The 16,585-nt window shown below is 63.1% G+C and overlaps 2 protein-coding genes and 1 long non-coding RNA gene across 3 annotated transcripts in view; 2 read left to right on the top strand and 1 right to left on the bottom strand.

The window, feature by feature from the left end:
- The window catches only part of NFYC (nuclear transcription factor Y subunit gamma), a 40,619-nt gene extending 35,699 nt beyond the window's left edge, over positions 1-4,920 (bottom strand). The window contains exon 1 of the mRNA XM_035345361.1: positions 4,891-4,920. The gene's annotated coding sequence lies outside the window, so the exon portion shown is untranslated. The remainder of the gene's footprint in view (positions 1-4,890) is intronic.
- On the top strand, positions 1,732-15,688 carry LOC118177569. Its single transcript, XR_004755864.1, has 4 exons — positions 1,732-1,743; positions 3,173-3,178; positions 4,662-4,667; positions 13,691-15,688. It is a non-coding gene; the product is annotated as an uncharacterized LOC118177569 (long non-coding RNA).
- RIMS3 (regulating synaptic membrane exocytosis 3) lies at positions 5,449-14,088 on the top strand. Its single transcript, XM_035345366.1, has 7 exons — positions 5,449-5,455; positions 7,440-7,690; positions 8,855-8,996; positions 9,117-9,229; positions 10,324-10,425; positions 10,509-10,648; positions 10,792-14,088. The coding sequence occupies exons 2-7, from the start codon at positions 7,471-7,473 to the stop codon at positions 11,002-11,004; spliced, it is 930 nt and encodes a 309-aa protein (XP_035201257.1). The 5' UTR covers positions 5,449-5,455; positions 7,440-7,470; the 3' UTR covers positions 11,005-14,088.
- Positions 15,689-16,585: the final 897 nt, after the last annotated feature.

Here is a 16,585-nt window from a genome sequence, read left to right as displayed (position 1 = left end):
GGGGGGGGCACGGCGAGGTGGGGGGTACAAGGGGAAGGGGGTCCCCGGCGGCTGGGGCCGGCCCCGGTGCGCGCCCCGTACCCCTGGAGGTGCCCCCGGTACCCCCGGTTTGAAGCCCCCTGCCCCAAATGGGGACGGGGGCACCCCAAAAGCATCGCCGTGCCCAAAGAGTGGGGGCTGCGGGTGGGCTGCCCGAACCCCGGGGGTGCTACCGGAGCCGAGCACCGGGGGCCACACACGGGGACCCCCCCCCCCATCTCCGGGCTGGGGTGGCGATTCCCAGCCAGCGGCTCGGGAACGGGAGCGCTTTCCCGTGCCATCCATCATCCCCGCTGAAAGCCCGTTGACGTCAACCCCGTCCCGTGCACGCCTGTCCCCGCCGCGGGGGACACGGGGGTAGGGACCGGACGAGGTGGGGGGTCCGTCCGTCCTGGGGGGCCTCGGGGGATCGCCTCGTGGCCTCATCCTGGCCCTGAGTCCCACGGGACGCCACCACTCACCTCTCGCCTCCCGGTTGCGCTCCATCCATCGGGCCCGCTCGGTGGATCCGGGGAGCCCCCCGTGGGTGCTGAGGGTGGTCCCGGGGAGGATTGCCATGGGGTGCCCCGATGCTGCAGGACGGGCAGGGGTCCCATGGGGTTACCGAGCCAGGAGAAGCTGGCATGGCATGCATAGCCTCTGTGGCACGAGGCAGGCCAGGCCCGGTGCCAGCCCCGTCCCGTTCCTCTCCCGGTGCATCTCCAGGACGCGGTGTTTCGGGGTGGTCTTGCTGCTCCCCGGGGAGCTGCATGGGGCCAATGCCCACCCCCGTGTGCCCACGGTGCAGCAGCACGCGGGGCTCGGCGAAGGCCATCAGAGAATCCCATGGGGTGAGCAGCTCCAGCGGCCCCGAGCTGAACGGCATCGCTTGGTGGAGCATCCCCGGGGCGTCTCGGTGCTGTGCAGTGTAGGTGGGGGACAACAGCCCCCCCGGGTGGGGGGCACAGGGACAGCTTTGGGTCAGCACAGCCCCTGGGGGATCACTCCTGAGCTCCCACCCAAAGCTTCTCCCCCCAGCTCCACCTCAGACGCGTCCACGTTCCCTTTGTCACCACCACCGTGTGCCGTGCTCGCCCATCTCACAGCCCCGGGCCTTCCCTGCCACCCCTCCGTGGGGACACACCCGCCCCCCCCCCCCCCCAGCACCGCTCCCTGCTCCCCCCTCAGCCTCCTGAGGTCTCACCCCCAACTCAGGGCTCTCCATCCCTACCCCAGGCCCTCCCCTGGAGGCCTCAGGAGCCTTTGTTGGACACAGATAGGGGATGAGGTCGCGGTGTCGTGGTCATCCTCATGCATCCCAAACTGGGGGGGAGCCCCCCCAGCCCCCTAAGCTCCACCACTTGCTGCCCCTTGAGCCGAGCCGGGGCCCTCCGCGGGCTCCTGCTGCGCCACGGCCGGCTGGGAGGCAGCAGGTTGCTGCTCGATGCGATCCCAGGTTATGAAAACGCCTGATTCTCCTGCTCATTAAGACCCAGGCAGCGCAGCACCATCTCCTCGCATCCATTTCAATGCGCTTCAGATGTTTTGTCACAGCGCCCCGGCGAGCAGGGAACCGGGCTGGGCTGGCAATTACTTCGGAGTGATTTAGCACAGGACTGACAGCCCTGCTGGCACGCCCTGCCCGCTGCCTTCCCCACCCGGGGGTCCCTGCGTGTCCCCAGAGGGCTGCGGGGGTCCCATCCTTCCCACCGGCTCCAGGGAGCTGTGTCTGACCACGGGAGGATCACGGCAGGTGCCCAGGAGCCTCCCCGTGCCCCTCATCTTCCCACGGGGGGCTCCTGGAGCTGGGGGGCTCCCAGCCCCACGTGCTCCATGCCCCGATTTTAGCCTCGGGGTGGTGGAGGGAGGCTCCCGCGGGCTCTTGGCATCGCTGCGGCTCCCGCGAGCCTCCCCAGGGCGAGCGAGTTTTCTGCCGAGCCCTTCCTCTGCTGGAGCAGCGCAGTCTTTGCGTTCCATAAGCAACTTTTCCTGCAAACCGCCCGCCTCACCCCCGGCTCCTGCTGGGCTCTGAAGCGAGCTGGACACAGCCAGGAGGGACCCTGGGCTGCCACGGGGCCACGATCGCTGCCCGCTGCTGGACACGGAGCTGGGCGGGGGGCACGGGGAGCAGCCGAGCTCCCAGAGCCCCCCCAGAGGGTTAGGGGACTTGTCCTGGAGCTGGGGGGCTGCTCCTGGGGAAGCTCAGCGTGGGGCCGTGGCATCGGGCACCTCTGCTGCGAGCAGGCTTGGGCATCTGGGGGCAAAAATGATCAGAATCTGGATTCAAACCTGAGGGGTCTTCGCAGCTCTTGGCCCACGTAGGTAGGGCACAGCCCTGAAAGGCAAAGCGATGTTTGCTACTGCAGGAGCGGAAGGGGAAAGGGGGGGGCTGCTGGGTGCCGTCTGCCAGGGGAAGGAAATCAGATGTTCTCTGCGAGAGCAGGAGCGCTGGTGGGAGCAGCAGCAGCAAGCCAGAGCTGATAGCAGCCCTTCCCCTGGAGGAAGCAGCTCCATGAAATATTGATGGGATTCACGCAGCAGACGAGCGGCGTGAGCTGCATTGCAGAGCTCCGCGCCGGGCAGTCGGGAAGGCGGCCGCATGCCGGGAAGGGCTGCCTGCCCCCTGCCCCCAGCCCCACACACGGGGCACGTCGGCACCGGTGCCCCCAGACCCCTCGCAGACCCCAGCTTGTCCCTTAGCACCCGTGGGAGACTCCACCCGCGGGAGGAACGTGCTCCCACCTTGCCCGGACAGGCTGGCAGCAGGGCTGGGGACCCCGTAAGCAGCAGCTCCCCGGGGAGCGCAGCCCCCCGAGGGTGAGGGGTCGGGGTCAGCACCGAGGGGACCGCAGCGTGGGGGTGACCCCGATGCTCGCCACCAGCCCCGGTCCGTGGGGTGCCTTCACCCGGCCGCCCCCCGCTGCAGCCCCCGGTGCCTTGGGCTCCTCCGATTCCCTGGCGTTGCCTGGGAAACGGTGGGATTCGGCACAGATCTGATTTAACCGCGCCGACGTCATGCCGGGACACGGGGACAGGGACGGCGCGGTCAGGGCGCTGGCCCCGGGGTCCTGGCGTCTCGAGGGGGCTCAGCCCAGGGGCAGAGGTGCCTCCCGCTCGCACACCCATCCCCACACCCATAGGGTGGGTGTGTGAGGGTGCTGTGCCCCCTCCATCCCTCCTGGAGGTGCTCAGCACCCCATCCTGCCGGAGCTGCGGCACGCAGGGAGGCTGCGGCTGGGCACCTGCTGTAGGAATTGGGTCAGGAAAAATTAACTGTGGCCAAAGCGTTGTGTGGGCACGGCCAGGAGCGAGGAAGGTGTGCTCCTGCGTGGGACAGGGAGTTGGCATTTCGTGTTGTCACTGCCTTGGCTGTGCTGGAGAATATCACTGGTATCACCCCAGGTCCCAGCAGTGTCCCCAGGCTGTCCCTGAGCTGGGGGAGCAGCGCGGAGCAGAGCCCCCGGAGCTGCAAGGCTGCTCAGAGCCCGACCCCAGCCTGGGGAGGCACCCGGTGCTGCTCACCCCACGAGAGGAGGAGCTGTTCCTCTCCACGAGGACCTCTCTCAGCCCCTGGGGACCACCGTGGCATCGGCCCCATCACCACCATCCACGGGGCAGGGCCGTGCAGGGGGGGCTCAGGGGAACCACACACACACAACGCGTGGCGGGGCAGCGAGGGTGGCCCCCGGCACCGCAGCTCCCGCGCCAGCACCGCAGCTTCACAGCCCAGGCAGGAGCACACCCTCCTCATCCTCATCAAGCCTCGGTCATGCAGCAGCAGCTGGGCCCTTTTCTGGGCTCGTGGGCTCCCCGGAGGGTCCCGGTGCCCCCCCCCCCAGCAGCCCCTTGAGCCTGGCACATGCTGCTGGGTCAGGCTGCGTTGCTTTCAGCTCGGTTGCAAGGAGAGGCAGGAAAAAAAAAGGGAGAAAAGCCGTGTTTGGATCAAACCCTGGGGCAAGAACTCTCCTGTAAGCTCCACTCGCCCCACCAGCGGAGCTCACGGAGACCCCTCCTTGAATTTCAAGGTTTCTGGTTCCCGCAGAGGCGGCACAGGATTGATGCCGTGCCTCCAGCTTGGCTCACCCAGCACACAACTCCGATAACCCGCAGGAGCCATCGGGCGCCCGACTCCAGGGGCTGGAGCTCCGTACAAGTTCCCAGCTCGGGTGCGCTGAATTACACCTCTTGCTGGGCAGTTACATTTATATGAGCAACCGCCTATCGAACCTGAAGCGTTTAATTAGAATTTAGTACCTGAGGGGGAATAAAGCCTCACCTCACTCCCTGGGACGAGGAGGAGCATCCTGGTGAGCTGCTCTGCCTGGCGCATGGCGGGCAGGACCTCGGAGCACGAGCTGCAGCGAGGTTTTCCCTCCCCAGAGGTGCCAACACCTGCTCCAGGCAGCCCCCCCGAGCACAGGGAGCCCCCCATCCCTGGGGACAACTCCCATAGCGGCCCCAAGCCAGCCCCCAGACCCCTCTGTGCCCTTCCCCAGCAAGGCAGGGTCCCATCAGGTGCTCCTTTATCTCCTCTTCCTCCTCCTCCTCTCCCCACCTCCATAACGGGCCCTTCCTCACCTGTGTGGGGGCACCCGCCCGGCTCCTCCCCCCCCCCTTTGTCAACATCCCCGTTTTCCTGCCAGTGCTTTGTTATTTAATCACCGCTGTTATTGTCAAACACCTCGTGGTGGGGTGCTTGGGGCCAGGGCTCCCCACAGCCCTCACCGGCACACGTACAGGGCTGTACGGGCTCTGCCACCTCCCTGGGCCCCCCCAGATGCCCGTGACCCCCACCCTCTGACCATCCCCGCTCCCCCTTTTCCCAGTTCCAGCATCATCCAGCAGGGACCCCGCGGGGGCTGGGGGCACCCCACGGCCCCCACGGCGCGGTGATGCCCGCGGCGCTGGACCACGGCGCTGGGCTCGGGGCCGGGAGGAGAACTGGGTCAGCCGGGTAACCATGGAGATGCTGAAGCAGCTCCGGCACAGCCCCGCTCGCCAGAAACCTTTCAAGATTTCACCAGGCTGGCACCCTCCGTCTGCAGCGGGGCCGGGGGGACGGCGGGGTGCCCGCTGCTGCTCCCCCACCCGCACCGGGCGGTAAGGGGGCTGCTGCTCTCCTGTGCCTTTGGGGTGGGGGCGCGGGGGGGGGGGGGGCTGGGGGCTGCGGGCAGCCCCCCTGGGCTCTGTTGGTGATGGAGATGCGGGAGCGGAGCCGTGTTTCTGGCCATCGCGCTTCTCCTGCGCGTTGCGCATCGGCTCCGGCGCAGTGGCCGCTGAGCTGCAGGTTGTAGGGGGGGGGGTGCCGGGGCCGTGACATCTCCCCCCGGCTGCTCGCTTGGTCCCTGGGGGCTCAGCGTTGAGCCCAGCCCGTGGGGAGGATGGGGCTCGGCAGCCGGGGCACGGCTCCCGCAGCATCGGGGCGCTGCCGGCGGTGGTTGCGTGCCGCGAGGCCGGCGCGAGTCGGCGGTAAGGGGCTGGAGGGGGCTGCGGGCTCTGCCCCCCCCCAGCTCGGGGCCGGGGGCTCCATGGGGGGAGGGAAGGGGCTTGCGTGGGGCAGAGCTGCTGCCGGAGCCTTGCGGCTTTGGGGATCCCATGGGCAGAAGGAATGAAGCCCGGAGGGTGGGCGAAGGGGAGACCCCCGCGGCTGGGGATGCGCCGGGGCTGCCGGTGCTGCTCGGGGATGCGGTGGCCGTGCTGAGGCCGGTGGTGGCGGTGCTGAGGCCGGCTCGGTGGTGGCGGCTGCTGGCTCTGGGCTCCGGCCGAGCTCATCTCAGCATCGAGAGCCGCGTGTCCCCCCTGGCAGGAGCCGTAAGCAGATCGGGAAAAGCGATACGGGGCAAATTTCAGGGCAGGGTAAAGAAAATCCTTCCTTTGGGCTCAGGAGCGCGCGTTCCCCTCCGTTTGCGGTGGGTCATCCTCCCGGGGGCTGCGCTGGCAGCGGTCCCGTTAGCGCGCTGCTCTCACCATCTCGTTTGCTCCCACCAGAGCTCGGTGCTCACAGCGGCCGAACGCCAGGCGGGGAAAACGGCCGCAGGAGCCCTCGGTGCCTCCCTGGCCATGGAGCGATGCTGCCCCGTTACTCCACAGCCCTGTTACACCACGGCCCTGTTGTGCTGTGGCTCCGCTTGCCCACAGACCTGCGGGGAAAGGCCTGGGCTGGCCGCCGTGCCTGGCCGAGCCCTCGTGTGTTTGTTTCAGCCCCGGGCAGCGCCAGTGTTACAGGTGGGGAAACTGAGGCACGGCGCAGGGAAGCGGCACGCGGAGCTGGGGCCGAGTTTGGAGCCCAGAGGGAGAGCAGCACGCGGCACAGGGCAGCAGCTGCTGCTCCCCGAGGCTTTCTGCAGCTCGCTGCGGCCAGCTGCGGACCTCCCATCACAGACAGGAGCTGCTGGGCCGTGAGGGCACAGCGCCGAGGATCCAGCCCCCTGTGGTGTCAGGAGCCCTGCTCCTGGGGCTCCTCCTGCGGAGCCTCCCCTGGAAAACCAGCTGTGCCCACAGAACCCGAAGGGACGGTGGGACGGCTGCGTCCCCTGGCAGCTGATTCATGGTACCAGCGACTAATCCCCCACTTGCCCCCTCCGAAACTGATAACTCCACGAGTTCAGGTGATGCCGGGGCACATCCAGCAGAAACGGGGGCAGCAGAATCCCCCCACTGCCCCGTCCCCAGCTCTAACCCAGCCTCCCCACTTGTGCCTTCCTGAAAGAGAAATATTTTCCCAGGCGCTGCCTTCGCGCATTATCGTAAAGTGGCTTCACTTGGCCTGCGGTTAATAATTCACCGCTCCCTGGAAGATGGATGCTCCCATCCCGCCGGAGTTTAAATATTCATGGCAAAGGAAGGGAAGGGAAGGGAAAGCGGCGAGGGCTGGTTCGGGGGGCGGGGGGGCAGCCTCCCCGCAGCCTCTGCAGCCGGTGACACCCCGGTGACCGGTCCCTGGGGGCTCCCCAGGCTCCCCCCACTGCCAGGGCTTCAGGTGGGTGCCAGCAGCCCCCCCGGGTGGTTTTTGGGGCTGGGGCTGGATGCGGCCCCATGGCAGGCAGCCATCTCAGGGTGGAGCAGCGGCACGGCCAGAGCAGCACGCAGAGATGCTGCAGCCGCTTTTTGGTGAAGGAGGCGTGCGGGGGGACCTCGGCTGGGTGCGATTTCCCCTGGGCACCCTCAGCACGGGTGGATGGGGCCATCCCCGAGCCCCAGGGCATCCTTCTGCCCCTGGCCATCAGGGGGTGCAGCTCTGGGGTGGGGACAAATGGCCCTGACATGCTGTGGCGCCTGAATTTCCTCGTGTAAATGCCTCGGAGGGCTCATTCAGCCCAGCTGGGGCTGCTGCAGGGGTGACATGCCCAGTGCCACCGCCGAGCTGGTGCTGACATGTCCCCTGGCTGCCCCCCCCCCGCAGCTGATCCCACCCAGCAGAGCCGGGGCCGGCGAGCGAGCCAGCGTCCGACCATGTTCAACGGCGATGCGAGCTCCTCCGCCGCCAGGAATGTGGTCCGCAGCTCCAGCATCAGCGGCGAGATGTACAGCCTGGAGAAGAGCGCGCGGGGCAGCGCCGACTCCGTCAGCATCATGGCCAGCAAGAAGCGGCGCTCCAGCCTGGGCGCCAAGATGGTGGCGATCGTGGGGCTGTCGCAGTGGAGCAAGAGCACGCTGCAGCTCAACCAGAGCGGTGAGCGGGGGGCATGCCCCCCAGTGCCCCGACCCCGGGATGTGTAACGGCCCAGCCGCCCGTTTCTGGTTAAAGTACCCCAAAAAAGCTGTCATGAATCCCTCCCGGCTCAGCCGTGCTTGGCCAGGTGCTGAAGGCATTTCAAACCTGAGCTGGAGCTCGGGATGGGCTGGCAGGGAGGGGATAACTCGCAGAAAGGTCTTGTGCTCTGGCCATGGGAAATACATTTTCAACAGGCAGGGGAAGCAAAAAGCTTGTTTTAGTGCAGGCTTTTCCTCTAGTTACTGCTTTCTGCTGCACGTTGGCATTTCATGATTCAGGAGATGTTCTATAAGGAGAGGAGTTAATTTGGAGCCCTCCGGCCCCGCACACCCGAGGTGTTACGGGAGGGCTGCAATCAGCCCCAGAAGCCCAGCCAAGCGTGCCAGCGGCCGGCAGGAGCCCACCTGGGGCCGGCAGGAGCCCACCTGGGGCTGGCAGGGCTGCACCTCCCCAGCGGGGCAGCCGTGGGCCCCTCTCTGAGCGCAGCTCCAGAAGCAAGCCAGCCGTGCTGGGGCTTTGTGTTTAAGCAGCATTTGCCAGTCCTGGCCGCTGCCCACAGCCTTCCCCCATCACCTTAAAAGACCCAAGACAGTTGGATTTATATAAAAAACAACAGCAATGATCACAGCGTCCTGCCCGCTCTGCTGGAGGCACTTGGGGGTGTCGGGGACCAGCCTTGTGGCACTGGGCAGGGGGCCGGGGGGTCTGCACCAGTCCCGCAGCTGGAGGACCGCCAGAGCAGGGACCCGGTGCTGGGGTCGGGGTGGGAGCTCAGCGCTCGCCTCGTCCTGGGGCCGGGCGCTGGAAGCAGGCCGAGGCTGGACCAGTGCCCGGCAGCTTTTGGCAGCGCCAGCGGGCACGCGCTGGGGAGCATCGCGGCAGCGCTTGGCTGAACGCACCGATGGGCAAACGCTGCTCAAGAGCTGTGGGTGCCCAAATCTCTGCCCCACCCGCACCCGGGTGTGCGGAGCTCCCCTGGGGGCAGCCCTAAGTCAGCAGAGGACAAACCTGATCCCCCCCGGGCTGGCCATGCGGTGGGACTGGTGCGTGCTGGGGGGCTGGGGCCGTGCTCCTCCTGCCGCGTGCCATCTCCCCGTGCTCACCCCCTGTCTCTGCTTGCAGAGGGCGGCCCCAAAAAGCTGCGCAGCAACATCCGGCGGAGCACCGAGACCGGCATCGCGGTGGAGTTGAGGACCAGGGTCACCCGGCAAGGCAGCCGCGAGTCCACCGACGGCAGCACCAACAGCAACAGCTCCGACGGCACGTAAGGACCAGCCGGCGCGCGGGCACCCGGTGTGGGGTGGCGAGGGGTCCCCAGGGCCATTGGGTGCGTGCCCTGCAGGTGCTGCGGGTCCATGGCAGCACTCCGCTCCGTCCCACACAGGTTCATCTTCCCCACCACGCGGCTGGGTGCCGAGAGCCAATTCAGCGACTTCCTCGACGGGCTGGGGCCGGGGCAGCTGGTGGGGCGGCAGACGCTGGCCACCCCCCCGATGGGTGAGTGCCGGGGGGACGGGGGCTCCACGCTGCGCCTGGGGCTGGGGCAGGCACAGGAGGATGCTGTGGGTGCCACGCGTGCACCAGCCCCGGGATCCATCCCGGCAGCACCCCTCGCTGCTAGACACGTGCTGGGGCTGTGCATGGCTTGCAGACACCCCCGTCCTGCTGCTGTTTCTGGCCAGTGCCAGCACCCCCACTGCTCCCAGGCCCCCCCCCAGGGGCCTGCCCCATGTCCTGCCTGGGGATGGGGGGGAGCAGATGGACGAGAGCCCCCTCCTGACCCCCCAGTTGCTGCAGCACCGTGACCTGGTCCCACCAGCCCCGTGCTCCATTCCCAGTGGGACAGGAGGGAAGGGAAGGGGGCAGTTCCCCAGGGTGACACCCGCGGTGCCCGTGGCACACCGAAGCCCCGCGGTGCTGCCATTCCCCATGGTGCCATCACCTCATTCCTCTCCCCCGGCTCCTCACACTGCCCTGGGGCTGAGCCTGACCTGCTGTTGAAATGCCGAGTGTGTTTTGAGAACATCCAGGTTCATCTCCTTGCCATTAAACCCCGCTGGGACATCAGCACGCCCCTTCCCCGTCCCCCCCCCTCCCTGGGGCCACAAGGCAGCGAGTGATGGGGACGCGGTGGCCGCAGGACACGCGTACGTACGAGCAGGACAGCGTAAGTGGGAGAGCACCACCACGACCAGCTCACAGGTGCCCGTTCATGTTTCCTCCTCCTGCTGCTGCAGGGCAGGACCCCGGTGAGACCCCTGGGGTGACGGGTGCTGGGCGTCAGCTCCACACCCCTGCTGGGGGCAGGAAGGGGGCAGGAGGTGGCCGTCCCCGGTCCCCCTTAGCCACTCACACCCAGCTCTTTGGCTTTGTCCTTCCTCAAATCCTGTTGGGGGGATGCTCGGGGCGCTTTCAGCTGGGTGCTGAGGACGGGGGGCAGGTGGCAGGGTGGGGACACCAGGGTGCCAGCACTGCCCCCCCCCGCCATGGCTGGGGACAGGCAGTGGGGACCATCCAGCCCCGGGCTGCAGCTCGTCCCTGTGGGAGATGGGCACGGGGAGGGTGCTGAGCGCGTCCCTTCCCCTGGCCAGGCGACGTCCACGTGGGCATGGCCGACCGCAGCGGGCAGCTGGAGGTGGAGGTGATCCAGGCGAGGGGACTCATCCCGAAGATGGGCTCCAAATCCATCCCTGGTAGGTGGCTGGGGAGGGACAGGGACGGAGCCGGCGCCATGCCGGGGCTCCGAGCCAGCGCTTCTCCCCCCTTCCCACCGCAGCCACCTACGTGAAGGTTTACCTGCTGGAGAACGGCGTCTGCCTGGCCAAGAAGAAGACCAAGGTGGTGAAGAAGACCTGCGACCCCTCCTACCAGCAGGCCCTGCTCTTTGAGGAGAGCCCCCAGGGCAAAGTCCTGCAGGTGATGTCCTGGTGCAGCCACCAGCAGCTCCTTGGGGACAGGGGGAGCAGGGCAGGGTGCACACACCCAGTGCCCCCATCCCGACCCCGGGAGCTCCCCCGGACCCCAAGGGTGCCTCCACTAACGCCACCTCTGCCCCGCAGGTGATTGTGTGGGGCGACTACGGGCGCATGGACCACAAGTGCTTCATGGGGATGGCGCAGATTGTCTTGGAGGAGCTCGACCTCTCCAGCGTGGTGACAGGCTGGTACAAACTCTTCCCCACCTCCTCACTGGCCGACTCCAGCATCGGGCCGCTGGCACGCCGCCTCTCCCAGTCATCCCTGGAGAGCTCCACCAGCCCCTCCTGCCCGTAGCGGCAGCTCGGTGCGAGAGGCCGGGCGGGGAAGGAGACGTCCTGACCTACCAAAACTGTTGGTGGATGGCTGTAAATATCCCGTCCTCTTTTTTTTTTTTTTCCTTTTTTTTTTTTTTTTAAAATCTCCTTCCCGAAGCAAACCTGCTCTCGGCACGCTCCTCCCCGAGCGAGCGCCCCAGCGCGCAGGGAGCGGGGGCCGTGGGCATCGAGGCGGGGGCAGCGAAGGTCCTCGTGCCGCAGGGGGGGAGCCGCAGCCCCCTGGGGAGGACGGGCACGATGCCGTGCTCCTCTCGGCCGCAGCCCGGTCCCGCTCATCCAGCGCCACTGCAAGAAGTAGCATGACGCCTCGACTTCTTTTCCTTCGATTTCGTTTTCCTTGCCTCCGAGGAAAAGGTAGCTTTTCAAGGAAAGAAACTCAGAAAAAAATCCAACTCAGCACTACTATTTTTTTTTTTTTCTTCAAGGAATGTAGCATCTTCGATTATGTAGCTTGCCACGTGCTAACAACACACTCACTGCAATATCTGAGACTCGGCGCTGACGGATACATCTGCCAGACACTGCCCGTTTGTTCGTTTTCTGACACAAACCCTGCGACGCTGAGCAAGCCGTTCCGGTGACCATTTTTATTATTTTCTTTTTCCTTTTTTTTAGTTTTGGTAGCGTTCAGCCTGTGACAGTGACATTGCCAAAGGGACAGAGCACGAACAAGGGCGCGCGCCACCCCCCAAGCACGGGCTGGTCTTGTCCTCGTGTTTCACCGCTCGTCGTCGTCTCGCGCGGCCGCGGCGAGCCCCAAAACGTCAACTCTGCGCTGCCCGAGGTGGGTGCGGGAGCCCCGAGGGAGCAGGGACGGGGTGACGCCGGCTGAGCCGCTGCCTTCCAGCCCCTGCCTTCCTCCTCCGCCGCCCTCCTCCTCCTCCTCCCGCCTCCAGGGGGGTGCCGGGGGGTCCCGGCTCCCGGGTACGCTACAGGGGAACATCTCAACGGCGTCTTCTGCTGATCTGGAATTAGGGGGACTGAGAAGTTACGAACAAAGGACTCGATGCTTTGAGTTCGTTTTCAGGATGAGTGTTCATTTTTTTTTCTTTTTCTTTGTAAGTTTTGTTTGTTTTTAAAGCAGCATTTTGGTTCCCCTGAGGGACCAGTTCTTGTAGCAAAACCGAGAATTACGGAAGCTTTTTTTGAAGGTGCCTAATGAAATTTGCTGAAACTACTCAGGGGAGACACCACTAGAAACTCTGGTTTCTTCGTAAGATACACTTCACACAATGACTGTCCTGAAGGATCAGGTTCCGAGAGAGGGAAACGAGCAGCAAACCACAACACACCAAAACACGAGCAGTCTCGAGACTGGAAGAGGACAAAAGGTTCATGGGGAATTTCTACTGCCCAGATGGCTCTGGCCTTCAGTCTTTAACACAAACCAACCGACAGCACAGTTGGGATTTTTTACAGTTATTTGTTGGCAAAGCAAAGCAGAGGATTTCACAATGCACAGAGCACAACAAGAACAACCTGCGGTTCTCCCGGCGATGCTGGGACCGACGAACCAGCTCGAACCCGTTGCCACGAAGGAACAAAACCAAACCCGAAGGAAAAGACTGTTGCAACAAAGCTGTCCCCTCGCAGAACAGACCCGGGGGGCAGCGAAACCCCACTGCCCAGCAGCTGCTTTACCCCACGCCCCGCTTTCAGCATCGTCGTGTCAAGGAATTCCAGCTGCTATCGTGTACGTCAGATCTTTACCAAACCACAACTGCTGCACGCCTCCGAGAGCAGGCTGGGTGCTGCTGGCTGGGGGTGGTAGGGGGCTGCTTCGAGACCCCAGAGCCCCCCCGGTCAAGCACCGAGCCCTCACCTGGCACGGGGCAAGGCACGGGCTGGGGGGTCCTGCGGTGTGAGGAGGCAAGCTCGGTGCCCTGCGTGCTGGAGCAGGCGTAAACAAGGGGTTTAAAGGAGGCCTTCCTCCTTCGAACTAACTCTGTTTGCTTTACCGGCTCAATTTCATCGGAAAAAAGGAGAAGCCTGTCTTTCAGCAGTGGGACAGTAACCACGAGCACAGGGAATGGGGACAGCAGCGTGGGCAAAGCCTGGAGCTCTGCGGGGATTTTCTGCTCGCCGGTTCGGACACATCGCTGGCTCTGCGCTTCTCCAGCGAGTTTTGGAGCTCTACTTCTCCCTCCCAGGCAGCACAGTGCTTTTGTTGAGATCCAGAAGAGCAGCTGCGGGAGCACGGAGCCAGCCGGGTGCGCACCCAGAGCAGGTGCTGTGGGGTGCAAAGGCTCCCCTGGTTCTGTGCCAGCCCCAGAAACCATCCGTGGCTGGCACACGGAGAACCCAGCAGCCAGACACAGTGTCTGAAAGTGTCCGGGTGCTCCGGGGAGCATGGGAAACCCAAATATTTTGGCTTACTTTTTATCACGAAGGAATTGGTAACGCCTCAGAGGATAACGGTACAGCCAGGATCCGAACAAACCGCTCCCCGATTCTCTCTCGGTGGTGTGTTCCTGTCTGCTGCAAGGCGAGGGGCTCGTGGGGGCGATTCCTGCTGCCCACCCAGACCAGCGAGGTGCAGCCACCGTGCCAGCAACTTCAAGCGCTTGCCATTACTCACCAGACACCAAAACCCATTGAAACCTTAACTTCGCTCTCAGCACTGCGTGCCCCGTCCCCGCAGGGAGCTGGGGAAGCCTCTGGGTCACGACCACCTTACGCTGGCGTGGAGAAACTACGGAGGGAGAAGCGACCCGAGCGTCATGTTTACACTGCAGCGTCAGCTCCTTCTCATTTCTGACTGCATGAGCCGTGCATCAGACGTTTCCCCCCTTCAAACGAGAGCAAAACAGCCAAGTTACCCCACTGCTTTCTACAGGTGGCAACAGAAAAACCACGAGCTCCTGGACTCAGTTTTTTTCTGGGGGAATGTTTCCTTGCAGAGGGCGTTTTTTGTGTGCTATCCAATCGGCAAGAGGTGGCTGCACTAACCGGGTATCATGCGTTGGATTGTTCCATCTCCTTCCTCTGCCCTCCATCAGGAAAGGAAATTCAGGCCGTTCTACTTCCCAGATATTTTCCCCTAGAAAAAAAAAGTTATTAATATCCAACCAAGTGAGCTGTGCGGGCTGTTTTCCACCCAGCACTCGCAGCAGTAAGTCAGCAGGCAGCAGCACCCACCTGAGACACAAATGATCTTACTATAGCACAGCTGACGGGGCAGCTTACCCTGCTGTCAGAATCAAGGCGCCCTAGTTCAGTAACAAGGGTGGATTTTGCCAAAACAGCCTTGAACTGATACTTAAACAGCCCCTAAGTTCCTGTCAAAAAGCCACGCAGCAAAGCACAGAAAACACCACAGGATTTCATGCCTAAGCCTAAGCTATCCCTGGATTTTCTACGAGCCAGGGATGGGCTTCATTTGCCAAAATTGAGCGACTGAACATTTCCTAGGGCACCGGGCCAGGCTTCCGGGCACAGGCAGAAATTAGCTCCTGTTTCATCAGCTCCACAGCATGTTGAAAGCACGGGGAGAGGATGCGTGGACATAGAGCTGTCCTGAAACCAATGAGAGACAGAACCAGTGAACTTGCCCGCAGTAACCCAACCCATTGGGTGGCCTTGCAAAATGCCACAGAGCAATGGAGACGGTGGGAAGCATCCCCTCCACGGCCACCTTTCCCACCCCTTAAAACCTTTCCTGCAGAAGCAGTTAAAGCATAGCACTGGGCTGCAAACAGGAGGCCAGAAACTCCTGCAGGAGCGGGGCCAGGGCTTCCCCTGCCGATAGGGAATTATTCCTGCTCAGCTCCTTACGAGACTGCTCTCAGCAGTGACACGCTTGACTTTAAGTCTCGTATTTGTGTGCGTGAGGTTAACGTGTTTAAAAACCTTTGCTTGTTTCAGTTGGCTTGGAAATACCTAGCAGCAGCGTGCGATGTAAGGGTCTGTACTGCTACAAGGCCACTTATAAAAACAGCCCTGGTGATGATTTTTCAGGTGAAAACAGCCCACCTATTTTCTTCCAGTTGACTCAGACACTCATTCCCAGAGGGATGTGAAACGCTTGGACGATGCACATCTGTAAACTTCCTTAGGGGTGTGCGTTTGGTTACTGATTTGGAAAATAACTGCATTTTAAAGGTCAAGGAACAGCGCTCAGGCACCGTTCTTTTCAGTGGCTGGGTCCAAAGCCTGGAAGTGTTTTGCATCAGAGATGGAAACAGATATTAAGAGCTCGCTCTGCTTTCCTTTAGGTTTTCATGCCTCTAGACAGATTTCTAAAATTACCTTCTGTAAAAGCAAGGTTCGCATCCCATGATGTGCCAAAGGCATGACGGCCCCTTCCACTGTTCCTTTAGCGAAGCTGTTTCAACTGGAAGTCTTCCTCCTACACCGTGCTCACAAGCATAGGGAACACCCCCACGGCTGGTAGCTAGAGGTGCAGCCGTTATGTTCAGGAGCTAAAAAGGCTGCAGAAACGACTGCCTATGGCAAACTGCAACGAGCACGTTCTGGAACCGGGGGGTAAAGCAGTGCCCCGTGTAACGGGGCTACGCAGAACAGACGGAGGGACCAGCTGTGATAACGCCCCGCCTAGGCGGTCACCTTAGCTGAGCTCGTCCGTATCTTGTGAAGATTTAGGTTTTAAAGGCAGAAAATGTACAGTAAAGGGCCTAAGTGTTTGTCTCGCTGTCTGAATAACCGCCACACTGTTAACCCCCCGATCATCTGCCCCGGGCACAGACACCAGGACCCCACTGTGCCTGGCTGGAGCGCTGATTATCGGTATACCTCATTTGATTCTTTTTCATTTTTTTTCCCTTTTCCCTCTTTAAGAACCAGAGCTTAGTGCACTCTATCACATTCAGGTTATTTTTTGTTGTAATTGTGCAATGAACAGCAAATGTTTTGCGTGTGCTTTTACCACCTGCTCCCATGCTGGCTCCGGCCCCTGCTTTGTTTAGCACTTGCACTACTGACGGCTGAGCTGGAGGGCAGGGAGGCCAGGAGCCAGGGCGCTTCTCTGGAGGGAGGGATGGTGTGGCAGGGCAGCAGGCACGCCGTCGTCTCTCCTGTTAAAAAGCAGGTGGATAAACAGCGCCCAAAGGCTGCCCCTTAGCCCGACACAAGGGCGTTCCAGTCCTGCACCTCTCCAAAAAGGGCCAGCAACGAGGTGAGCGGCTCAGATGCAAGCAGCTGAGGACAGCGCTGCTGCTCCCAGGTGTGCACATCCCCCTGCCACCTCCCGCTGCAGGCTTTTTCCTGGAGAAGAAGCCTCAGGAGCACACAAGAAGTTGGAAGGAAGGCATTGTGTGGGGATTGCCATCTGTAGAGAGCTGCTGGATCCCGGTGCTGGCCAGAAAAGAGGGACCCTTGTCCTGACACCCAGCAAGAGCCACGAAGCCGTGCCTGCTGTTGGGGTCCGGGGGCAGCAGCACTCCCCTCCTCGAAGCGAGTGGCCAGGGCCCCTGGCGGTGGGTGCCTGGTGAACGTTAGCACTTTGAAGTTGGTGGCCTTGTTCTCTTAAAGGGCTTGATCTTTTCGTGCAGTTAGAACTAAATCTTCCCCATCATGTTGTC

This window comes from Oxyura jamaicensis, chromosome 23, assembly GCF_011077185.1.
Source record: "Oxyura jamaicensis isolate SHBP4307 breed ruddy duck chromosome 23, BPBGC_Ojam_1.0, whole genome shotgun sequence".
In the NCBI taxonomy this organism is placed as follows: domain Eukaryota; kingdom Metazoa; phylum Chordata; class Aves; order Anseriformes; family Anatidae; genus Oxyura; species Oxyura jamaicensis.
Note: the sequence above shows the minus strand (reverse complement) of the source record. Positions and strands in the feature narration are given on the sequence as shown.